Here is a 26955-nt window from a genome sequence, read left to right on the forward strand (position 1 = left end):
TGTGAGGACTGCCATCCTGCTTGTCCTAGGAGAAAGCACAGTTGCTTACCTGTAACAGGTGTTCTCCTAGGACAGCAGGATGTTAGTCCTCAGGAATCCCGTCCACCTCCCCACGATGTTGGGTTCACCTTCGGTTTGTAGTGTTATTTTTTCTCACTCATAGTTTTTGCTATATTACAAGACTGAAGGGGGACCTCGCATGGACATGTGGATAGCAGCAAGCTGAGCATGCTCAGTCTGCCAGTCAAAGTTTTCCGTGCCAGGCTCCATCGGATGATGTCACCCCATGTGAAAACTAACATACAGCTGTCCTAGGAGAACACCTGTTACTGGTAAGCAACTGCGCTTTATCAGGTTTATGCAAGATTCCCAGTAAGCTCTCAGATTACTGATGATCAGTATCTTAAACATCAGTTGGAATTTACTGTCTAGGGGCCAATGTACTAAAGTCATTAACAATGAGCATTGATGCATGTTAATTAGCTCATGTTAATGAAATACATACAAGTTTTGTATTAATTTGCATTTACTGCATCTCCTTGAGGTGTGGTTAAACTAAATAGATCTGCGTTAACTTTTGCAAGTTTTAATATGCATTATTTTCTATACAGTATTAATTAATGAGCTCTTTTGAATAGATTGCATCTCATTACCTCAGCATATTTGTTGTGTTAAAACTCTTGTAAGCTAATTTATGTGCATTAAAATACTGTTAATGTACTGTACATAAAGTAGTTTGTGCATGTTAACAGAACCGTTAATGCATGTTAGCAATTGTGAAAGTACTAGTGGTCTTTAGTAAAATTGGCTCCTCCTTAGTATTGCTGCTTTTTTTTCTTTGCTACTAGAGAGAGAATTCAACAATAATATCTAAATTTCTTTTGTTTTTGGTAGAATAATATAGTGATACTCTTAGATCATAACTTTTGCATATTGTAGTGAATGTCAAATTTAATATATACCTGCTACTTTGAAGTTTAAATGAAATGTAATATAGCAATGATGGCAGATAACCAGATGATCTATCTAGTCTGCCCGGCAATTTGCTTATGGTAGTAACTGCTGCTCCGTGCAGGTTACTCCATGCATTATATTAAGGGTGGTAAATGCCGCTCCATGCAGGTTACCCCATGCGTTCTATTAAGGGTAGGGATGTGAATCGTTTTTTGACGATTTATAATATCGTCCGATATATTTTAAATCGTCAAAAATCGTTAGAGCCGCGAAACAATAACAATTCCCCCGATTTATTGTCAAAAAATCGTAAATCGGGGGAAGGGGGAGGGGAAGGGGGAGGGCGGGAAAACCGGCACACTAAAACAACCCTAAAACCCACCCCGACCCTTTAAAATAAATCCCCCACCCTCCCGAACCCCCCCAAAATGCCTTAAATTACCTGGGGTCCAGAGGAAGGGTCCCGGTGTGATCTTTTACTCTCGGACCTCTGTGCGTTGTAGAAATGGCACCGGCGCTCCCTTTGACCTGACAGGTCAAAGGGAGCGCCGGCGCCATTTTGTTTTTTTGTCCCCCGACGTCAGGAGCGTAGGAGATTGCTCCTGGACCCCCGCTGGACCCCCAGGGACTTTTGGCCAGCTTGGGGGGGCCTCCTGACCCCCACAAGACTTGCCAAAAGTCCAGCGGGGGTCCGGGAGCGATCTCCTACCGCGAATCGTTTTTCCATACGGAAAAATGATTCGACTGCAGGAGGTCGTTCCGGACCCCCGCTGGACTTTTGGCAAGTCTTGTGGGGGTCAGGAGGCCCCCCAAGCTGGCCAAAAGTCCCTGGGGGTCCAGCGGGGGTCCGGAACGACCTCCTGCAGTCGAATCATTTTTTGTACGGAAAAACAATTCGCGGTAGGAGATCGCTCCCCGACCCCCGCTGGACTTTTGGCAAGTCTTGTGGGGGTCATGAGGCCCCCCCAAGCTGGCCAAAAGTCCCTGGGGGTCCAGCGGGGGTCCGGGAGCGATCTCCTACGCTCCTGACGTCGGGGGACAAAAAAACAAAATGGCGCCGGCGCTCCCTTTGACCTGTCATATGACAGGTCAAAGATAGCGCCGGCGCCATTTCTACAATGCACGGAGGTCCGAGAGTAAAAGATCACACCGGGACCCTTCCTCTGGACCCGAGGTAATTTAAGGCATTTTGGGGGGGTTCGGGAGGGTGGGGGATTTATTTTAAAGGGTCGGGGTGGGTTTTAGGGATGTTTTAGTGTGCCGGTTTACGATGTACATGATTTACACGATATTTAAAAAACCCAAACTGCGACGATCCGATTCCCTCCCCCTCCCAGCCGAAATCGATCGTTAAGACGATCGATCACACGATTCACATCTCTAATTAAGGGTAGTAAGTGATGCTCCATGCAGGTTACCCCATGCATTCTGTTAAGGGTAGTAAGTAATGCTCCATGCAGGTTACTCCATGCATTCTGTTAAGGGTAGTAAGTGCTGCGCCATGCAGGTTACTCCATGCATTCTGTTAAGGGTAGTAAGTAATGCTCCATGCAGGTTACTCCATGCATTCTGTTAAGGGTAGTAACTGCGCTCCATGCAGGTTACCCCATGCATTCTGTTAAGGGTAGTAAGTGATGCTCCATGCAGGTTACCCCATGCGTTCTGTTAAGGGTAGTAAGTGCTGCTCCATGCAGGTTACCCCATGCGTTCTGTTAAGGGTAGTAAGTGCTGCTCCATGCAGGTTACCCCATGCGTTCTGTTAAGGGTAGTAAGTGCTGCTCCATGCAGGTTACCCCATGCGTTCTGTTAAGGGTAGTAAGTGATGCTCCATGCAGGTTACCCCATGCGTTCTGTTAAGGGCAGTAACTGTTACACCATCCCTTTCTTCAAGCCTTTAGGGAACTGCACTGTTTGTCCCATGCCTTTATGAATTCATTGACTGTTCTCATACCGAGCTTGCTTATACTTCCAAAGGGGAAGCCCCATACCATAGTACAAAGGATAAAAGAAGACCATTTTGCCTTATAAAATTAACATTGGGCTCATCTTTTTATTAATCAAACTGATCAAGCCTTTGGTAGTGTTTGAATACTATCTGAATAGCTATCGTACACACATGACTAGGCAGGTGAACCAGTTTCCAGGGAAATCATCATCAGAACTTGCTCTGCCCGTTCATTTGTGTGTATAGTTAGCTGCTGTACATTAGGTCAATCCAAATTAAGTTAAATATAACTTTAGAGGGTTTTAGTTAATTTCCAAAGCAACTCCTTTAAAGCACTTCAGTTTCATATCTTGTATTGAATCAGTTTTATGATCAGAATTATCTATAAATACTTTAATATTTGTGTTCCAAAGATGTCAGTATAAGACTTTGAAATGTCCTCAATTTCTACAAGCTTCTTATGCTCTGGTTCCACTGCATAGTTGTGGTTTGTTTTCAAGAGAGATTATTTAAATGTTGGCTTTGTTTTCATGTCCAGTTTTCTTGTTTTGACAGTTGACTGCTGGGATGGGCCAGATGGTGAGCCTGTGGTTCATCATGGGTATACTCTCACTTCAAAAATACTCTTCAGAGATGTTGTGGAAGCGATCAATAAACATGCCTTTGTCAAAAATGAGTAAGTGTGAGGGCAATCCAGGAACATTTCTGCAGGAAACCTCATTCTGCTTTATCAAAATATCAGTTTCATAGTACTTTTTAAGTCATTTTTATTTTAGGGTTTAAACTCTACAAATAAATAACCACGACATGCTTGTATCTTCATAGAAATGTCATTTATGCAGAGGAGGTATACAGGGCGCTGCCAAAAAACGAAATGTCAGGTTTTGCAAAGACGTACATTTGTTGCTATTGCATACTGTGTTTTATGGCAACTTTTTCAGCTGCTGATGGAGATTAAAGTTTCAGTCCAAGATTTTCTTAACAAAAACTTTGTATCTTAACATCTATCATGTGCGCAGTTATTTAAGAGTGGCTTATACATTTGGAAGGAAAAAAATAACAGTTCTCTGAAAATCAAGAGGCTCCACATTTGCATTTTCAACCTGTTTTGGTTTTTAATGAATTTGACAAGGATGTCCTCAGCAGAATGATTAGTTTTTATTTTGCCTCTAATATCACTAAGGTATTTTCTGGCATTGTATTAAAAACCATGCCTTAGGAAAACAATCAAAGAGCCTGCTATAATGTGTGGCAGAAAATGTAGCAGTTTTTTTTAAACAAGCACCACAAGTTGGGGCATTTGATGAAATGTTAAGTTTGCTACATATTACCAAAACTTCTTTCTTGCAGTAGCTAGCAACCCACATTTTCAACTTCAAACTAAGTGAATGAGTTTCTTAAAACTGATGTGCAGTATTTGACAGAGGCAAATTATTTCCAGCCTCGCTTAGTAAAGTAAAACAAACAAGATGGAAGTTACGTTGCATATTTACTGAATAACCAGCATTGCTCTATTTATTAACAGAAGATGGCTGCGGTGGCAGCCCCGCTGGTGCTCATTCGATGCTGAAGGCTATTCTCAGAAGGGACTTTTCTTCAGCGCTTAATCGTTAACCAGTGTTGCCAAGGCAAAGGGTTAGAAAAGGAAAAAATGGAGGACAAAAAAAAAGTGTGCTATATCAGAACTTCGTAAAATCTAGTTCTAGTATTTTACACAGACATAACAACCTTATTCAGGATATTTATTGTTCCAAGGGGAAAAACCCACACTTATTTTTTAGTCTAACTTTCTATTTATTGAATAAGTTGCATAGAAAATATAAATTGAAGGGACAATATCAGCTATTAGGAAAAGAAACTAAAATACAAATACATTTTTCTAGTAGAGTAATGATTTAAAAAAATGGAAAAAGAATATTCCAAAGGTAAGAGACAAAAAAGCACAGTCCCTTCATAATGTCACCAAAGAAATGAATGCACTTAAAATAGTTTTAAAAAAGTGCAAAATAAAATTGTTAGTGTCCTGACTAGATTATTTATTTTAGACATGGGATTTTTCTTTCTAGGTACCCCGTGGTTTTGTCTATTGAGAATCATTGCAGTATCCAGCAACAACAGAAGATTGCTCTGTATATGAAAGAAATATTTGGGGATAAACTTGATTTGTCATCTGTTCAGATGGGAGAATCCAAGCAGCTTCCTAGTCCACAGAGTTTGAAAGGCAAAATCCTAGTGAAGGTAATTTTTCTACCAATGTGGGAAGAGAATGACTGTTTTAAGCAAGTATTTGCAAGCTTGTCCCAGAAATCTAGAGATTCATTATATCAACAGCAACAAGAACATAGCCCCTGAAATTAACTCCTTTTAGTCTCATAAGAGATTTTTCTAGCGCTCCAACAGGGTCATTCATCAAATTGCATTATGGCATTATTATAGGCGTTAGGGCCCTAATGCCCGTCATAACACATGTGATAATGCATCACGAGATACACATGCAAATTTTAAAAATGTATTCAAAAGGGAGGAGTTTGAGTGGAGTTTATGAAAATGAGGGGTGCTTAATGTTGCGTGTAATAGTGTAACACATGCTATCGCACGATTCAACACCGGAAATAACTATATCTTTTTTCCTGGCTTTATGCTGTGCATTATGCCCGATACGGGATTTGCGATAAACATCGCAAATCCCGTATCGGGATTTGCGATGTTGTAAGAGGGGCCATTCTGAACTCGGGGTGAGGTTTTGCTGGTGGGCTAGGTTTTGGGGGACAGTTTTACATGCACAGTCAGAGGTGCGAACAGCACAGTAGATATCAGTGAAGATTTTATGTGATTTGGAGTGATGAAAGGTACACAAAGATGCAACATCAAGCTACGAATGCCGGTATAGAAAAAACTCTAAATAAATAAATAAATAGGTCGAGAGTACATTAAATAAACCTCATCTTTGTGTACCTTTTATCACTCCAAATCACTTAAAATCTTCACTGATATCTACTGTGCTGTTCGTAGCTCTGACAGTACATGTAAAACTGCCCCTCAAAATCTAGGCCACCACCAAAACCTCACCCTGAGTTACTAGTTTGCCCCTCTTACAGTGGTATAAATAGTTTACTTATAAAAGAGTCAGTCTCTCTTTCTGACCTGGTAAAATAGCTATGCGATGTGGTAAAATAGCATGTGTTGCTGTATCTGGAAAGTTATCCTAACCCCACTTTTTTTTTTTTTTTTTATTGTGGGCGCTATTCTCACAGAATTAATAGCAAAATGTTGAATCTAGGTCCAAGTGTCTTAGTTCTTTAGACAAGATTGCCACATATTTTTGTTGTCAGATTTTTTTTATTTCATGCAGAAATCATGAAGAAAAATTGTTTTCAAACCGCAGGTGAGCAGAAAATCTCATGGCATTTTTCCTGAAGCGTTAGTTGTATGGACATCGCATGAATATCTGTTGCTGTTGGAGAGTTAGGGAACATGATTGACAAGTAATAGAAGGAGGAAAGTCCTATTGAGAGCCACTGTTCCACTGTTTAACACTGAGAAGCAGTCATGAGAAAATAACATCCTAGATATAGTTTCTGCTTTTGGAAGACAATTCTGTAATTGGGCATTCTTATCACATGAGCACTGCCTATACATTTTTTATGACTGCTCATCCTAATTTACATTATTCAGTCCTTTTGGACCGTCAAAAGCAGAAGCTGCATCTGCTGGTGAATGAGCAGAACTTGAGTATTGGCTTTGCCTGGGAATGTACGCTTTATTTTGCCAAATAAAATGAGGGTTAAAATTCCTCTAGGAATGTTAAGGGAATTAGAGGATTAAAGTTTTATTTTCTGTGTGTAAGAGCTGCTCTGACAATGTTTTGCTGTGTGAAGATGAGAGAGCTGTTTCCAGGTGTTCTCCACCCACATTCCCCATTTCCTTTTCTTTTTTTTTTTTTTTAATAATTTTCTCTTTATTAAACTTTTCTTTTTACACCAAGAAACAATCACAAATTATAATATAAGCAAACTTGTGTACGGCTTACATCAAATCAAAGAAAATTTAACATAAACATTATATGCCTCACAAGATCCATATAATATGGGGGACGATTTTTATCTACGAAAATAAAAATTAAACCAGAGGAGAGGTTGGTTAAATTATTCTGAGGCCTTACTTATCTGCTGTTAGTGGGCTCACTTTAATCTTAGTTTTATCTACTAGAAAAGTCTCAAGATGTGATGGATCAGAAAATATAAACTTCTTGCCTTGAAAATTTATATGACATCTGCAAGGAAATTTTAAATAAAAAGTTGCCCCAATCTCAAGGGCTTTACTTTTCAAGGCAAGGAAATGTCTCCTACAAACCTGAGTAGGTATGGAGACATCAGCAGAAACATTTATTTTCTGTCCACAAAATAACACATCTTTATTTTTAAAGAATTTTTCAAATGCAATTTCTTTAACTCTTTCCAAAGAAAAGGAAATAAACAATGTTGTTCTTTTACTTATGACATCCAAAGATTCTTCAAGAAATGTTGAAATACCTGGGCTATTCTCATTTGCCTTGCCAGCTATACTGTTGGGCTGACTAGGAAAATAAAAAATTTTTGATATAGAAGGAATCTTATTCTCTTCATATGATAGATTTTCTTGAAGAAACTTTTTAAACATCTCATAAGGAGATAACAATCTTGTTACTGGAAAGTTAACAAATCATTAAGTTCTTTACTCTTATTAAATTCTCAATATTTTCCAATTCTGCATGTAAAGACAAACTATCAGTTATATGCTATTTTCAACGTTCTGAATATTCTGAACTTTTGTTGATAAGGCCTTAACAGAAGATTCCAACTCAATCCGTTTTTTCCCTTGTTCCTCAATAGACAATCTATTAACATTTACTAAGGAAGAGAAATAAGAGTTAACCTGTGATACATTAGAGTCCAACTTAACCAGCATCCTCCACAAATCTCCCAAAGTGACATTGGATGACTCTTCACTTGAAGATTACCAATGCCCACAGGAGGGGTTCCACTCGATATTCCTTGTTGCAAGCCCAAATGGGATATTACAGAAAGGTTCACTAAAGGAGAATTTAATTCTCCCTCACTCACATTCAATGGAACTCTCCTCAGCTGTAGTACCTGGGGGTTGGGGAGGAATAGGGCCGTTGCCAGGACTCAAGGAGACACTCAAGTTACCTTGAACGCAGTCCTCTTGTGGCATATCAAGCCTTCTCACATGTGCATCCATGGGGCCGATGTTTCCATGGCAAGCTGGAGAGGAGGTGATGATATTTGCCTTCCTTTTTCTACCCATGGAACCAGGAAGTCCCCCGAAGGCGATGTCCAGTCACATAGTCTAAAACGGTCGAAGCCGGTCAAAGCCGTGCACCCGCAGCAGCAGTGCGCCACTCTGCCACGGGATTTAAAGATCCCGCAGTCCCGCAAAGTTGTCAGTGGCTGGCTCGGGGCTCAGTTGGAATTCCAATCAGGATGGCAGTCTCACCAAGTCGGTCGGCATGCAGAAAAGGCTCCTCCAGAAACCTCCTCTCCTCTCCCAAGGGTCCCCCTCATTCCCCATTTCCTACCCAACCCAGTCACACACTGTTACCCAAATCAGGTTAGGAAGGAATCTTTTCACAGTAACAGTTAATTAAGGATTAATATCAACAAGTGAGTAATTAACTTTGATCTTAATAATTGATGAATTATAGTCCTATAGCAAGTCATTAACAGATTAAAATAAAGTTCAGTGGTATGATTTCACAATCTACTTTTCATAATGGGATTAATGCAAGAACTAAACACTTGTAATCTGCCTTCTCAGGCAGTTTTGGAACGGCTTATATGCCACTTTTGACTATTTTCAGCCAACAGGCAATATTTGGTAATAACGGTTTGAGCATGTGTGTGTTTTATGAATGTATAATATAAAATTAAAACTGCACAGAGCATATAGAAGTAAAATTTAAGACCCATGCACATGCACACACAGGTGCATATTTGCCGGCATGTGCACATGGGCATGCCAGTTTTATAACAATCACGTGTATATGCGTGCATGTTATAAAATCAGCTATCTGCACATACATGCACGCACAATTTTTTATTGACGTGCACATGTGCGCGCAAATGCCATCTTGAGCGCGTAAGTGGGGGGAATTTTTGTAGGTATGTGTGACGGCCTTTTTTCCAATTCGCTCCCAGTTTGCCCCAGTAAAGGAGAGGACTTCCTAAACTCCCTAGCTAACTTGCCTCCCTTTCACCCTATTGCCCCCAACCCTTTAAACCCCACTAACTAGCATATTTTTTTTGTTATATGACTTACATGCCATCCATAGCATAAGTAAAGTTACGCTTAAATGCTTACATGCTGGATTCATACTACAGACCTGGCCCCCCCATGCTGTGCCCAGACCATGCTCATGCCCCGCCCTTTTTTCACCAAACCTTTTTTTATCCGCATGGCTGAGGGCCTTTTAAATCCTCATGTCTGAGTTACACGCATATCTCCTGACTTTATCACATGTAGGGCTTTTAAAATTCACCCAAAAGTGTTGAAGTGTTTTTTAAGACCAAAATTTGAACAAACACATTGTATTGCATTTATGCAAATATTGGGTCTGATTTTAAAATGCATTTACACACATAAAACTGGGTTTTACTCGTATAAATGCACTTTACTTGAGTAAGTGGGCTTTTGAAAATTGCTACAATATATGCCATTGAATTATTCATAGGATTTGTTCATGGAGGTGCACTATACATGCGTAAATGGCTTTTGAAAATTGCTATAATAGTCACATTTACACGTATAAATCCTTTTGAAAAGTCACCTGTTAGGTGTAAATGTGACTATCATCATAGCAGTTTTCAAAAGCCCACATTCTAGTAAAGTGCATTTACTTGAGTAAATCTGATTTAATCAAGTAAATGCTTTTTAAAATCAGACCCATTGTTTGTAGACAATAAGATGACTCAGATGCGAGTCATCCCGGTGCACGGGCTTGATAGGAATCGCCCACTACTTGGATAATTTTCTGTTCATTGGACCTGGTGACTCAAGAGGTGTGTCGCAATCTATTTGTTGGCTTTCAAAGCATGGCCAAAGGTTTTGGTGTTCTGCGGGCAGCAAATAAGCTGGAACCGCCATTTGAGCTGCTTACGTTCCTCGGCATTGAGCTCAACACCAAATGATGTCCAGGCTCACAGACAACAAAACACAAAAGCTGTTCGAATTGATCCAAGGTGCTCGTCTGGCCCACAAGGTGACCTTGACCACTGTGCAATCCCTAATAGGGAGCCTGGCCTTCACCTACAGGGTCATCCCAATGGGGCAGGCATTCCTATGCCGATTGATTGCTTCCTTGACAGGTTACCCGCACCTTACATGAGGATCTTGAAGTATGGAAGGAATTCCTGCTCAAATTCAATGGCTCAGTAATGTGGTTACCCCCGCCTGTATCCAGTTCTGACTTGCAGCGGTTTCCAGACGCCTCTGGAGGCATTAGCTTCAGCCTTTACTTTCAAGGGAGCTGGTGCACTGGGACATAGCCTACAATTGGGTGGCTCAGGGATCACGGCTAATATCACCTTCCTGGAACTCTTCCCGATAGTGGTAGCACTCCACCTTTGGCAAGGGTGGCTAATGAACAGAAAGGTGATATTTTGGTGTGACAATCAAGTGGTTGTACATGTAATCAATCGGCAGTCTGCTGGGTGTACACCCATCGTGGAACTCCTTCGGCTTATGGTTTTGAAGTACTTGCAGTTAAACATGTTGGTGCGGGTGAGACACATCTCCAGTCTTCGCAACAAGATTGCTGACTGTCTTTCTCGTTCTAAGTGGGAAGACTTCCGGAGACTTGCTCTGAACACTGAGGAGCAGGCAACGTCGATTCCTGTAACCTCTGGAGCTTTGGAATTAGGATACATTCAATCTGCTGCGGCAGTGAATTGCACCATCCTCTTGGCGAGCATATCTAAGAGGATACAGCAACGTCATGGAATTCCTGGAAACTACCGCTCTTCCCAAGAGCCTTGATCTTTTGCACAAACTGGTGGAATACATCGTGCAGGCCAAGCAGCACGGCATGTCCTGAGGCACAGTTCAAGCCAATTTGGCAGGTTATGCCTTTTTCATTAAGGCAAGAGACTTTGCCGTCAGGCGCGTCCTTGCAGGCTGGGCCAAACACAATCTGTGAGTTCCGGACGTGCGCTGTCCTATTCTCCACGATCATTTCCTTGCTGTACGGTGCTGTTTACCTTCGGTCATTACGAACCACTTCGAACTGGTCCTCTTCCGAGCTGCCTTCTGCATTGCATTCTTTGCGTGTGATGCACGAGCGAGCTGGTTGCTGCAGCCAGCACCCAACATAATCGTTCCGGTCTGTGAGCCTGCAACGTTTCCATCGCAAATGGAAAGCTCAATATCAGGATTCAGAGATCCAAGACAAACCAACTCAGCAGGGGGCAATCGGTCACATTAGCCCAAGTATCAGGCCTGCCTACATGACAGTGCACAGCACATGATAAACAACATCAATGCGAGGGGAGCTGTCTGTCACCAGGGCCCTGGTGCGGCGGCAGACCAGATGCCCACACCCTTTGTTGGGGCAGTCAACTTACTTGGACGCAATGGGTGACTGGAAAGCCCTGTGATGTCCTCCCGGGTGGCAAAGGGCCTTGCTTGGTTGTGGCAGGCCAGGGCCGGAGGTGACATTCTTCTGCACAGTGGAGGACTCTCGGATAGCTTACCCATGTTACATCTCTGGTTCAAAGCTTGTTAATACTGTTTATTATAATAAAGCTGTGGCCAATTTCATTCCATATCTAGTCTACAGAGTATTTTGTAAAGGTGAAGTGTGTATTACTGTCTCCTCCCCAGTGACGGACAGTCACAGCTGCCTGGATTAAGATGCTGCGCACCACAGCGTTCACGGATGCTGCAGATTATCCAGCGCCGGGGAAGGGTAGGGGAATGTGGCCTCTTCCGTCAAACAGCGTTGGTGTCGGATGATGACACAGCCAGTGAGCGGTGTTGACGTGGGTTGATAACGCAGCTAGTGCACCGAAGTCGTCCCCCCCCCCCCCCAAAGTATGCTCAGTCTCATTCGCAGGACCAGCAGGCTACAGATGGGAGGGGGGGGAGTGACAGAGGAGGTTCCTTCATTGAGGCAGAGTCAGGGGTGTGTGGATAAGATATGGGACGGCTCATTGGGCAATTTTGGCCCTGAGCTGTCCCATGGGGTTGAGGGCAGGCGCGTGGAGTGGAGGCATCTAGCCAGAGCGCAGTGCCCTGGTCCCATTTGCTTCTTGTCCTCCACACAGCTGTCTCGCTGGAAAAAAACAACACCCACCCAACCCCTTTTCATGTGATACAAGGGTCAGCAGGGTAGTTAGATTTTATATTAGCAAGAGATTTCTATGTATTTGTCGCATCTGGGGCAGGTGTACCTGAGAGGGGGGTTTCCAGCTAGAGACCGTGCACAGCACATGATAAACAACATCAATGCGAGGGGGGGTTGTTTGTCGCCAGGGCCCACTGTTCCTGGTACGGCGACAGACTGGATGCCTACACCCTTCATTGGGGCAATCACCTTGCTTGGACGCGGCAGGTGACCGGAACACCCTGTGATTTTCTCCTGGGTGGCGAAGGGCCTTGCTCAGTTGTGACGGGCCTGGGCCAGAGGTGATGTGCTACCTGCACAGTGGAGGACCCTCAGATTGCTTACCTATGTTATGGCTCAGGTACAAAGCTTGTTAATAATGTTTATTGTAATAAAGCTGCGGCCAGTTTCATTCCACATCTGGTCTACAGAGTATTTTGTATATGTAAATGTGTATTACCGTGTCCTCTTTCCCCCCCCCCCCCTTCTCCCTGGCAACGGACAGTTGCGGCTGCCCGGATTAATTATTATCTAGATGGTTAAAGGTAGCTATGTGGATGAATGGCAGCAGTATTCTCTGCAACAATACTAATGAATGAAAAATACCTATTTAGGTAGAATGTGTAACAATATAGCAAACAATTCTACCTTATCACTTCTCAATGCATGGAGAAGGTTATAATAATTGATATACTAGCAGTATTCATTGTACATTTATCCGATTGGATGTGGAGAAATTTTCTTATGTGTAATAGAATTTAAGAGTTTTCAACTGTGTATATTTTATAGAAGCCAGAAGTGTTAATTGTTGCAAAATCAAATTTAGAGCAAACATATTGCTAGAAAGCTCTTTCTGCAATTTAGTTATAGTTTTCTTCCTTTTAAAATTGTATTTTTTTTAAAGTTCAATCTTTATAGTCATGACCTAGAGATTATTGAGTTCATTTCTTATAGAAAACCAAATAAATAAAAATTAGCCAGATGTACCAAGAGGGTTTTCCTTTTTGTGTCTGTGTGAGAATGCTTAGTCCATAGGAAAATGGTATCTGAATCATATCTTAATCTTATAATTGATCAGACAATTTAAGATTGCTAAATATAGTTACATGTAGATCAGAGGTCACTCAAACTTTGTCCTGGGGAACCTCTAACCAGTCAGATTTCCAGGATATTCACAATGAATATGCATGAGATAAATTTGCATGCACTGCCTCCAGAGCATGCAAATTGTATCTCAAGCATATTCATTGCGGATATCCTGAAAACCTGACTGGTTAGGGATCTTCCAGGACAGGTTTGTTAACCACCGACACAGATGATTAAATGTCTCTTTCCCTATTGGATTCATTACACTTTTCTGAAAAAGGATTTATCTTGCAGACTATTTTTGTAACTGCTAATAGCTTCAGTTTTAAACAAAATGCTAATAAATTCTTTGTTGCACAATTGCAAACTAGTACTGATTCATTAAGATTGGAGTTACTGTGCCAGTTTTACTGGAACAACCCTATTTTTGGCCTTTGCATTTTTCTGATAGATACTTGTAGCTAAATGATGCCATGTGGTTCTGATGGGGGGGGGGGGGGGGGGGGGTGTGCAGTCTATCAAAGTCATGTGAATAACCAGAGAACCCTGATTCTAGTTTCATGATTATAGTGGTTGTTTAGTGTTTGCCTTTTTGCATTAAGGCTTATAGCCAAGGAGCTGTTGGACAAGGACCTCACTTTTCAGCCATAAATGTCAGAAATCTGCCAAATAACATTTTAGTTGCAGATAAATTAATTATGTATGTGCTTTCCAGCTAAGCGTCTGGCAATGGAAATGTAGGCATTAGTAGGGAGCAGGCTAGACTATTGCAATAGTATCTGGGCCTATAAAAAAAAAAAAAAGAACTTCAAAGGCTGCAATTTAATTAGAATACTCCAGCCAGAATCATAGATGGTTGGAACCTTTGAAACCACTATTATCCAGTGTACATTGCCTTCTAATAGAATATCAGATTCATTTTACAATCCTTCTTCTGGCATTCAGGGGCCTAAATTGAATGGCTCCTAGTTATTTGACTGAGGTTTTAACTCATTTATCTGCCTTTGCTCCTCCCTAGCATCTTTACTCTGTGTTCCAGGGATAAAACGTGCCCGTTTAGAGAGCTTTCTTTGTTGCTGCCCTTGGATTCTGGCATTCTCTTCTAGGGGAGCTTAGAGTCCAGGAGGATTATCACATTAAGAAAGCAGGGTAAAGCATGGCTGCTTGGTGCTGTGTTTGGCAAACGAGGACAGTGTCTGGGTGTTTTAATGGGGATTTGGAAATATTATTCTAAAAGACAGTAATGGGATTTTTATTTTTGTGGGTTGGTTTTATGTTTATCTTTTGGCAAAGTTTGATTAAGGATTTTCTTGTAAACTTGGTTTTGTTTTATTGTATTATGTGTGTGTGTGTGTGTGTGTGTGTGCATTAGCTTATTGTAAATCACTGAGGGGCTTTTTGAGATCTATGCAGTCCACAAATGTAAATAAATCCATGAAGTAAGTGTTGTGTGACGATGGTGGCAGAGAAAGAAGGATGCAGAATAGAAAAGGAAGGAATGAGAACCAGTAAATTTAATGCCAAGATGCTTGAAACCATATCTTATTCTCATCACCACATTGTAGAAACATTTTTGAATTATGAAAGGTGAACTATTAAAGTGGCCAGCAGACTGAGAATTAAAAGCCAGAAGAGTTGAGTTAGAATAGAACATTTTTCCTGTAGAAAGAGACCTGAGTAGCCTTAAAATGTTATCTTTGTAGAAATACTGGAAAATAGATAACCACTAAGGATAAGGTGACACTGAGACAGTGTTGACACTGATGAGGAAGTAATTTCATTGGAATTAGTCTCACTTTATATTGAGAGCAGTGTGGTATTTCTGAAGGGCTAAGAGGTATTGGTTGCCAGTAGTATATAGGAATTGAAAGCAGGTCCGTATATCTTATAGAAGATGACTTCCTAGCCAGCATTTTTATATCTTTCATAATATTCTGTGAGTTTGACTTATGAAAGCTGCTTCCCCTATCCACTGAATGGCAGAAAACACTTCAGTTTGGCAGTGTGTAATTATGCCTCGGTTCCCAATGGGAAATAAATGAGTGATCTACAAAATGTTCCAGAGGTTTACAGGAAAAAAATGGATATGCATCTGGTAATTTAATTGGTTTTTTTTGTTGCCAGGTATCGTCTTCAAAAATTGACTTATTACGTTTAGTACTTACTGTATATACCACTTATCAGTTACAAAGTGCTGAACAATAAAACAGTCACAATGAATAAAACATTAACATGATAGTTAAAATATGTTATAAAAAAATATAATGAAAAATTAAGTACATGGCAGAATACCAATTAGCTGCACCAACATTTTATAAAACACCTCTGGTTACCAAGTAGTTGCTGTATAAAATTTATCAATACGCCTCTGATTTATAAAGGCACTACTAATTACCAACTAACTGCTATATTAATTGGCATACAGTATTACTTCTTTCATGAAAAAAATGAATAAATATGCTGTCAATTTAAAGAAAAAGAAATAAAATTTAATATTAAATGAAACCATACCTATACTAGTCCCAAAAATATTGTCTGACTTGAGTCAACATCAAAATGTAACACAGAGAAAAGTTTATGCGGTGTTGGACCAACTATCCTTCATATGGATCTAGCATATAGTGATGAAAAACAATGGTCTATATAATGTCATAAGCCTGGTTTTTATCAACTTTCTAAACCTTGAGAGAATTTTTTTTTAATTTGCATAGGTCAAGGTATTCCATAAAGAAGGATCCTGAATCATAAATAACTGCTCATGGGATTAATGTAGTCATATAAATGTAAAAGAGGGAACTTTCATTAATGATTGTGAGGCTGACTGTATTGACCACTTTAGTTGATTATAGTTTCAGGTCCGAATTAAAAACCGGGGAAAGAAATCCATTTATACCTTTAAAAATGAACCGTAGGACCCTGAACTTTATTTGCCAGACTATTGGAAGCCAGTGGTATTGCATGAGTATTAGGGTAATGTGTTGCCATAAAGAAGTGTCAAAGAGAATTCTTGCTGCTGAATTTTGAACATATTGGAGAGCTCACAAAGCTGTCTGTGGTAGGCCAAGGAACAAAACATTACAATAGTGGAGCGGTGACATGAATAAAGAATGGACTATTGTTTCTAGATCATTCTCTTCAAGATATGGATGTATTCTATGATTCAAATGGAATCTAAAGTATGCATTACATACAGGTTGATTAATGTGGGTACATAATGAAAGAGTGGTGTCCATAGTTACGCCTAAATTTTGGACTTGATTTACAATGGGATTCGCTTTCCCATTGGTAGAAACATTGGTTGGAAAATTTTCTCCCTGATTCCTAGCAGATAAAACATTTTGTTCATATGTTTAATGTTAACTTATTTTCAGTCATCCATTGACTGAGAGAGAGAATTGTAGAATTGATCCTTATCCAGTGCCTCTGTAAAGCAACCCTTGATTTGTATATAAAACTGGATGTCGTCTGTAAAAATGTGATATTCTACATCATGACTGGAAAAAGCTTTACAAATGGGGGCCATATAAACATTAAGTAAAGACACAGATAGCGCTGAACTGGCACCCCTGTTTTCATATCCAATAAGGCAGATTCAGAATTATTAAAAAGTAGGGATGTGAATCGGGCTTCGGACGATTGAAAATATCAGACGATATTTTCAAAATCGTCAGAAATCAGGGGCTCCCCCAAAACGATAGGAAAACTCCACAATATTGATCATGGGGAAACACTGGATGGCCCGCGCCATCTTGTGCTCCTACCATGTGACAGGGGCTGATGGCACCGGTAGCCCCTGTGACATAGTAAGGGCAAAGGCTATCGGCGCCATTTTGAATACTGGCAGCCAACGGTCCGAGTGCAGGAGGTTGCTCCTGGACCCCCACTGGACTTTTGGCAAGTCTTGTGGGGGTCAGGAGGGTCCCCCAAGATTTGCCAAAAGCTCCTGGTGGTCCAGCAGGGGTCCGGGAGTGATCTCCTGCACTCGGGCCATCTGCTGCCAGTAATCAAAATGGCGCCGATAGCCATGATCCGCCATATCAAAGGCTGCAGTCAAGTCTGGGAGGACTAGAAAAAATTCCGAGCCATTGTCAAAGCCCCTACGGAAGGTATCAAGTAGAGATAATAGCAATAGCTCAATGCTATGTCCAGCACAAAATCCATATTGATGTAAATCTAGGATGGCTTGATCAGCTAGGAAGGAATGAAATTGTTTGAGAACTACTTTTTAATAATAAATAGAATGTAAAATGAATGTAGTATGCTTTTAGAGACGAACAGTATCTGTTGGTTTTATCCTGTGATGTTTACTCTTGTTCAACTGATGAAACATTCTAGATGTCGAATACTTTTATTAAAAAGTGTATTTGCTTTCCAGCAGCCCATAATTTAAAATTTCAGTTATTCCATCAGTTTTATCTAATGTTAAATAAATGACTAGCATTAATGATGAAGTTCTAAAATTCCTGGATTAGTTTTACATTTTCACTTTTTCTGATATTAAGCACATTTTGATTTTAGGGCAAGAAATTGCCATATCATCTTGGGGAAGATGCAGAAGAAGGAGAAGTCTCAGATGAAGATAGTGCAGATGAAATTGAAGATGAGTGCAAATTAACTCATTGTTTTGTAAGTTTGATCTGTTCCTGTTCATTTTCATGGATGTACAATTTTCTAGGAATTTGTAATAATTTCACCAGCAACTCAGAGCTCTGTGCTTTGTTTTTTTGGCATACTTGTTATTTACCATTAATGCTGCATTACATAAATTATCTACCATGCACAGTACATAGTTTTTAAAGGTGTGCTATCACTTCGGTGGCCGCGCGTATCTTATAAAATCCGGGGTCGGCGCGCGCACGGGGGTGCACATTTGTGCAACTTGCGCGCGCCGAGCCCGGCTCAGAGCGGCCTCGGAGGGAACTTTCTTTCCACCCCCCCTGCACCTTCCCCTCCCTTCCCCTACCTAACCCACCCCCCCAGCCCTATCTAAACCCCCCTACCTTTGTTGCCACGCCTGCCGAAAGCAGGTGTAAATCTGCGCGCGCCAGCAGGCTGCTGGCGCGCCATCACCCGACCCGGGGGCTGGTCCGGAGGCCTCGACCACGCCCCCTGGCCGGCACCACGCCCCCGGTCCCGTCCCGAACCGCCCCCTGACCCCGGACTTGCCCCCTCCCTGCCCCTTTTACGAAGCCCCGGGACTTATGCGCGTCCCGGGGCTCTGCGCGCGCCGGCGGCCTATGCAAAATAGGTGCGCCGGCGCGCGAGTGCCCTGCGCGCGTATATCCAGCTGGATTTACACGTGCAGGGCTTTTAAAATCTGGCCCACAATGAACAAAAATAGGATTGGAAGTGAATGAAACCTAAATCCATTTTCAGAAAAGTGTGTTGGGGAGGAGCTAATTAAACTTAAAGTGGATAAAGTGATGGGGCCAGATGGGATACATCGGAGGGTATTAAGGGAACTTAGAGAAGTAGTAGTTCCATTGTCTGAGGTTTTTAATGATTCCTTAGTACTGGGAATAGTTCTGGAGTGCTGGAGACATGTGGATATGGTTCCTATTCACAAAAGTGGATGCTGAGGAGGCTTGGAACTACAGACCAGTTAGTCTTACTTCTTTGGTCAGCAAATTAATGGAATCGCTGCTAAAACAAAGGCTAGTGCAGTTTCTGGAATCCAGTGGATTGCAAGATCTGAGGTCCATGGTTTTACCAGAGGTAGGTCTTGTTAGACAAATCTGAACAATTTCTTTGATTTTGGTTACCAGTGAGTTGGATCAGGGGAGAGCATTAGATGTAGAGTACTTGGATTTCAGTAGGGCCTTTGACATGGTTCTATATAGACATTGAGCACCTTTGATATAGGCTATAAAGTGACTGACTGGATTAGAAACTGTTGAGTGGGAGGCGAGAAAGGAAAGTAGTAAATGGAGTTCTCTGGGAGGAGAGGAGCTGGCCTAATCTAGGGATTGGCCTAATCTTTTCAACATTTTTGTGAGCAACATTGTGGAAGGGTTGTTGGGAAAGGTTTGACTTTTTGCTGCTGATTCCAAAATCTGCAACAGGGTAGAAAGGAAAGTGTAGAAAACCTGTGGAGGGCTCTAGTGAAGTTTGAGGAATGGTCTAGGGGGTCTGGAAGCTAAAATTTTAATGCTGAAAAATACAGAGCTAATTATGCATTTGGGCTACAAAAACCCAAGGGAGAGAGACTATATAAAAGGGGTGAAATTCTAAGTGAAGGAAGAGCGAAATCTGAGGGTGATCATATCTTATGATCTAAAATTGGTCTAACAGTTGGATAAGGCAACGCCAGAAGTCAGAAAGATGTTTGCTGCATGGGGAGAGGAATGGTCAGCAGAAATAAGGATGTGATATTGCCCCTGTATAAGTCCCTGTTGGAACCTCGTTTGGAATACTGTGTACAGTTGTGGAGACTGCACCTTCAAAAGGATATAAACCGATTGGAGTGGGTCCAGAAGGTGACTACTAAAATGATCAGTGTTCTCTGTTCTGAGACATATAAGGACAGACTTAAAAATCTAAACATATATATGCAAGAGGAAAGGCAGTTAGAGGAGATATGATAGTGACATTTAAATACTTCCAAGTTTGGCCTCTTTCAAAGGAAAGATGGGTCTAGAACCAGGGGTCATGGGATGAAGGTGAAAGGGGGTAGACTTAAGAGTAAACAGGAAATACAGATAGGGTAGTGGCTTAATGGAACAACCTCTCTGTGGAGGTGGTGGAGATGAGGACAGAATCTGAATTCAAGGAAGTATGAGATAAACACAGACTATTTCTGAATGAGTGGTAGTGATTATAAAGCTGAATACTTGGCACAGATGGCCAGAGTAAATAGGCCGTATGATTTTTTTTTTTTTGCCATCATATTTCTATTTTTCTAATATTTGGCATTTGTTCACAAAATGTCACAATTATTTTGATTATTTATTTTATTTAAAGTTTTTCTAGACCGACGTTTGTTGGGAACATCACATCTGTTTACAAGGAACATGAAAGCAGCGAAAAAGGCTTTACAAAGAACCGATTTCAAACAAAACAATAACATAAGGCGGGCAGTAAGGGTGTGCATTCGTTTCTAACGTATTTCTCATCCGCAACATATAGGGCGCTATTCGTTGTATTCGTGGGGAAGCGAAACGTATCGCAATTCCCCACGAATACACTGAATCTACCGAATTATTCAGCCGTCTAAAGGACCCAATTAAAACAAACCCCCCACCCTCCTGACCCCCCCCCCAAGACTTACCTAAACTCCCTGGTGGTCCAGTGGGGGGTGCGGGAGCCATCCCCTGCACTCACACCCTCGCTGCCGGTTTCAAAATGGCGCCGATAGCCTTTGACCTACTATGTCACAGAGGCTACTGGTGCCATTGGTCAGCCCCTGTCACATGGCCATCGGTGCCATCTTGTGCTCCTACCATGTGACAGGGTCTGACCAATGGCACCGGTAGCCCCTGTGACATAGTAAGGGCAAAGGCTATCGGCACCATTTTGATTACTGGCAGCCGATGGCTGGAGTGCAGGAGGTCGCTCCTGGACCCCCGCTGGACTTTTGGCAAGTCTTGTGGGGGTCAGAAGGGTCCCCCCAGACTTGCCAAAAGTCCCTGGTGGTCCAGCGGGGGTCCGGGAGCAATCTCCTGCACTCAGACCATCGGCTGCCAGTAATCAAAATGGCGCTGATAGCCTTTGCCCTTACTATGTCACAGGGGCTACCGGTGCCATTGGTCAGCCCCTGTCACATGGTAGGAGCACAAGATGGTGCCGATGGCCATGTGACAGGGGCTGAGCAATGGCACTGGTAGCCCGGGTGACATAGTAGATCAAAGGCTATCGGCGCCATTTTGAAACCGGCAGCGAGGGTGTGAGTTCAGGGGATGGCTCCTGGACCCCCCGCTGGACCACCAGGGAGTTTTGGTAAGTCTTGGGGGTGTCAGGAGGGTGGGGGGTTGTAGTTAATTTAATTTTAGTGGGGAAACAAATAGGAATTAACGGATAAACGTATCAGGGGTGCCCCCTTGCCGAATGCAACGTTTCTGCCCCCCGACGAATCTGAATCCCGAATGCAACGTATGGCGTCCCTCTGCACATCCCTAGCGGGCAGATTAAATGACTGTCATGGAACTATGCAAAAAATACAAGAAGAATAAGTTTAGATATAAAATACAAAATATAATATGAAAATAAGATATTTACAGGGCGATAGGGTGTAGTAGGGGATAAGAAGAGGAGGCAAGGTAGAAGTGAGGTGGTATTATTGAGGGGGCGGCCTGTAACTGATCATAAAATATATACATGCCTGTTTATAAATTGGGTAGAGAAAGTGTGTTTTCATCAACTGAAAATATATGCACGTACTGAAATGTGTACTTTTGGAGCAGAAATATGTGGTATTTGATCAACTGCAACTCCTGCTGCACAGTTGGTAAAAATACTAGCATTGTTGTCCGTGCATCCATCCAAGATTTTGTGGCATGTCAATGGTATTTGACCCCTGGTTTCCCTGGTTCTCAGCCTGCTGCTCTTTCCAGTAGGTGGCTGTTGCACATGACTGTTTTTATTGGGTCTTGTTAATCTCTTTCAGAGTAATGGGACAACAGAACACCAAGTGGAATCTTTTATACGGAAAAAACTGGAATCACTTTTAAGGGAATCACAGATCAGGGACAAAGAAGACCCAGACAGCTTCACTGTGAGAGCATTATTAAAAGCCACGCACGAGGGCCTCAATGTGAATCTCAAAGAGGTAGGATAATATTTTCTTGTGACAAATGCAGAGGCTAATGAACATTGCACAGATCTTTCAGAGAGCCTTCAGTCCCTGCTTCCTTTCTTAAATCTACTTCAGACAAATGACTGTATTATGAGAAAATGGCCAGTTGTGGGTCATCCTTAGAAGAATGGCTAGCATTGTGTAAATTATTCAATGTCAAAGCATCAGCTGCTTGGATTTTGTTTTCTAGCTTGTCTAAATCCTTTTTCTATGACATTTAACTGAGGAAATTGTTCATTTGAGAATAAGTATCCTAGAAGGGGGAGGTGAGTACCATGATCTGTCTGGTTTTCTGTTCATGAGAAAGTCATTCATATTTCACAAATTTCACAAATCATGTCACAGAGGAACCTGTGTGGACTGTTGGCCATTAGTACAGTGACTGCTGTAACAGCCATTGTGCAGAAAGAACTTTATTTGGTTCATTTTTTGACAGTATGATTTCTTTTCTTTAGAAACCCTTTTTTAAAAAAAAATTTAAACTGTGCCCTTTGCTCTTTCAAAAGATACCTCATGTAAACAAGTGGAAACCTGAAAAAAGATCAGAGGCAATTTTTGGTAATATTTCACCTACGTTCCATCTCTGCTTCTAGGACCTGGAGAGGGGATCCTCTGCCCAGTGCTCCTCTAGCCTTATCTATGTTACCTTCCGTGGCCCGCAGAGGAGATGCTCGTATTGACTTTGTCTTGCCCCAGGAAGGGGCTTCCTTGTGCTGTGACTACGCCTGCCTCTTGGATATGGGGGTAGTCCACATTGACCCCTGTTTCCTCTTTGGCCCTGGGAAAGGAATCCCTGGGCCCATGTTGAGTCCTGTCCTCTCCCATGGCCCAGAGAGTGTTCTCCAGGTCAGTACTCCGGGTCAGTACTCATGGGTGTACTCCGGGTCAGTACTCATGGGGTCACTGACCGTCACTCTTCCAAGGAGCCAAAGGAAGGAGTTTTTGGACCAGTGCTGGCCAACTGATAGAGGATCCTGACTGCAAATGTGTGACAACCATTTTTACAGTGGCTGCGCTAACATCCACCAAACAGACCTCTCTTTTTCTTAAAAACATCATTATTTTCATCAAAACTATGCTTTTTATTTATTCCAAAGACACTTTGTTTAGGACAATGGGAAGTGCCTTAACATAGTAATCACACAAACAGAGTGAGTTCTGTATTATTATATAGATATGACCAATTGTACTAATCTAGCAAGTCCTTCTCTAAGGAAGATCTGTTAACTGAATTTATTCTAATCTGTTAAAATTGTACTGCTGAAGTTAACTGCACCCTTTTTAATCTGTAATGATATCGAAGAGAGAGAGAGAGAGCTTGGCAAGGAATGTGCTTACAATTATAATTAAAGCACTTTGTTTCATCTTAATTGCACAGATTGTACTATAGATTATACCATCATTTACCATAATTGTACAATACATGATGCTTTTTTAGTGGATGGAATGTGTGCATGCTCAGAACTAATGAATTAAAGGGACTGACAGATAGTCTAGGATTATCAAACGTACATCTTCACCTTGCTCATTTTGTGACTTCTTAAATTAATTGTTGGCAGTACTAGACTAGATGCGTTCTCACACAGAAAAAAAACCCATTAAGAAAGCAAAGTATTCTTCTGGGACTCTGGTAACAGTCAGTGATTTCAGCTACCATTATCTGTTGCAATGCAATGAAATACAATTTCAGCATGAAGTACAACTACACAAGTAACGATCAGAACCCATCCAGCTCTCACAATGACACCTGTTGATGAATTGGGGAGACATTCTGGGTAGTTTTAGGTCTTCAGTGAAATTATTATGCAGATGAATGGTGTGCTTTTTCTGGCAGTGAGAATTGAAGTGTTTGCAGCATTTGAACACAAGCTTTTACCCCCAGGAGAAATACCAACACAGTAAAACTCAGATGGGCCAACAATAACTGCATCTGTCAGTGTTTTCTTGGCTTATACTAGTGCTGACAATATAACTTTGATTCAAGCACAGAGCAGCATGGAATTTGGAAGCTAGATCTGGACTCTCTCTCACTGTGCTGTTTGAGGTGTAAGATTATGCAAGTCATGAGTCACATAGAAACGTGATGGCCGAAAAGACCATACGGCCTATTTAGTTTGTTCATCCATACCAACTAGTCCCTCAGAGATCACCTGTGCTTATCCTATGCTTTCTTGAGTTCAGACACACAGTATTATTTTGTGTTTCTAATATGATTTCCTCTTGCCTTATAGTTTATTTAGCCCTGTAGATTGCTCCATAGAATCACAGACAGGAGCTTGCCTAGCGATGCAGAGTACAGAAAAATCTCACTGAGATCTGATACTTATGATGATATCAATTAGGGATGTGAATCCTTTTTCTGACGATTGAAAATATCGGAAGATATTTTCAAACTCGTCAGAATTCGGGGGGCCCCTGAACCTGATAGGAAAACCCCACGAAATTTTTCATGAGGTTCTCTTATCATTTTGGGGGGAGGGGCGGGAAGAAAGGGCATTTAAAAATAATCCCCAAAACCACCCCGACCCTTTAAATTTAATTCTTTCTAATCCCCCATGCTCCCGACCCCCCCCCTAAATTTTTTTTTAAAGTTTTTAAAGCTGGTGGTCCAGCGGGGGTCCTGGGAATGATCTCCCGCTCTTGGGCCGTCGGCTGCCACTAATCAAAATGGTGCCAATGGCCCTTTGCCCTTAGCATGTGACAAGAGTATCCGTGCCATCGGCCGGCCCCTGTCACATGGTAGGAGTAATGGACGGCCGGCGCCACCTTTAAAAATGGTGCGGGCCATCCAGTGCTCCTACCATGTGACAGGGGCCGGCCAATGGCACAGATACTCTGTCACATGCTAAGGGCAAAGGGCCGTCGGCACCATTTTGTTTACTCGCAGCCGATGGCCCGAGAGCGGGAGGTTGCTCCCGGGACCCCCGCTGGACCACCAGGTACTTAAAAAAATTTTGGGGGGGGGGGGTCGGGAGGGTGGGGGATTAGAAAGAATTAAATTTAAACGGTCGGGGTGGTTTTTATTTTTCGACACGACACAGCCGATTTAAACGGGTAAAAACCGCGGGAACGAAGATTTCCCGCGGTTTTTACCCGAACCCGATACCAGAAACAAGTCCGGTACCCGATTCACATCCCTAATATCAATACTATTGCTATCCCTTCTTTTTCTTCTTGCCAAAGGATCCTCAACTGTGCTTTTACCTGAAGGAAACCCCTGTAACAAGATCCCTATCCCCTTATAATCTTTCATCCCTTTGTTGTAGGCATTCAGATTTGTAGTATTAAAGCTGCTGTTTTAAAGTATTTTGGCTGCCATATTAGTCTACTTGAATGCACAGAAATAAAGGTTAACAGATGATAAAAAAAAAAAAAATTAGATAAGGTGAGACCTTTTTATTGGATTATAAAATTGTATTGCCTGTTACTTTCTGATCACCCATCAAATCTCCCTCCTTCACTCCTTCCCTGCCACCTACCCCTTCACTCTATCATTGGAATGCCTTTTGTGATTCATTGATTGTCACCACACTACTTTATATTTCCTGGTAAAATGCCATCTTTTGCTCATTTGAATTATGACCTGAAGAAGAGAGTATTAGTTCTCGAAAGCTAGTCAAGAAATGTATTGTTAGCCCAATAAAAAATTATGACCTTGGATATTATTTTTGTTGTTTGTTAACCTTTATTTCTGAGTTAAAGGATGTAATGCTGAATATAGTAAAAATTCATCGCATTCTGAAATAAGTACTCTAAGCAGTATTCATATTTAATTTTGGATGTAGTTATGCCAAAGGTTTTATATGTTCATTTCCAATATATATATATATTTATGTACTATTGAGCTGATAAAATGCTTAGTTACACTAAATGCACTAGCAGTGACACAGAGTGTTTATTTACAGTCTTTCTCTCAAATCTGAACACCATGTAAACCCAACTTGAAAATATATCTTTGTGAGATTTTGCTAGTGTCTTGAAGATACATTGTACAAAATTAAATTGCATTTTATTTCCCTTAAAATGTGCAGAATTCAGGTGTGAAAGAAAAAGGAAAGAAATCCCATGGTCGATCATTAATGAGCAACTTGGCTAAACACAAGGTGGGTGGGACAAGTTTCGTGTATCCTAGAACCTTTTATATGTGGACACTTAATCTGCCTTAAGTATGATGCTTTTTAGTTGCTCTGTTAAGAAGTTAAGATTATATACTGCCTCCGCCTCCTAGCGAAATGTCGTTGTTGTGAACAGAGAGGCTCCTGCTTTACCATCATCTGCTAGTAGGCTGTCTGAGGTTGCTTTTGCTCAAATTATGGAAAGAAAAACAAACAGTTTTTTGTGAGGGGAAAGGTAGGAAGGTTTTTAAATTTAATTAAAAACAAAGAGAGCATTTTGTGATTGGTAGCAAGCAAGCCATGTGCTTGTAGTTTGCTGTAGTGACTTGCCTTAAAAAATAGCAGTTTTAGGGACTTTTTTTTTTTTTAGGTTATCCCAAATTTTGAAACTGAGGATAGTTTTTAACTCTCAGATCATTGTTATCTGTGAATCAGAAATCATATTCAGAACCTCGCAGCAAATTGATGGCCCTGCTAATCCATGGTCTCCAATCATGACAATACCGCTCTTAGATGCCCTTCTGATGTCATTGACATTTCCTGTATTGTTTCAAATCCCTAATTATTTTTTTCAGTTTTGAGACTTGCTTTTACATTTCTTAGTTGCCAGAAATTTCTTTTTCTGTGCTGTAACTTTTTGTAGATCTAGGAGTATCAACTCTTTCTTTCCTTCTTTTCCCACTGC

The 26955-nt window shown here is 41.5% G+C and overlaps 1 protein-coding gene across 3 annotated transcripts in view; it reads left to right on the forward strand.

Moving 5' to 3' along the window:
* The window catches only part of PLCH1 (phospholipase C eta 1), a 342167-nt gene that overhangs the window by 228755 nt on the left and 86457 nt on the right, over positions 1-26955 (forward strand). For all 3 annotated transcript variants that reach the window (XM_029616576.1, XM_029616579.1, XM_029616578.1), the window contains exons 9-13: positions 3455-3575; positions 4966-5137; positions 17883-17990; positions 21967-22128; positions 26187-26258. In XM_029616576.1, the coding sequence (XP_029472436.1) occupies positions 3455-3575; positions 4966-5137; positions 17883-17990; positions 21967-22128; positions 26187-26258 (635 nt within the window). The remainder of the gene's footprint in view (positions 1-3454; positions 3576-4965; positions 5138-17882; positions 17991-21966; positions 22129-26186; positions 26259-26955) is intronic.

This window comes from Rhinatrema bivittatum, chromosome 9 (assembly GCF_901001135.1).
Source record: "Rhinatrema bivittatum chromosome 9, aRhiBiv1.1, whole genome shotgun sequence".
In the NCBI taxonomy this organism is placed as follows: Eukaryota; Metazoa; Chordata; class Amphibia; order Gymnophiona; family Rhinatrematidae; genus Rhinatrema; species Rhinatrema bivittatum.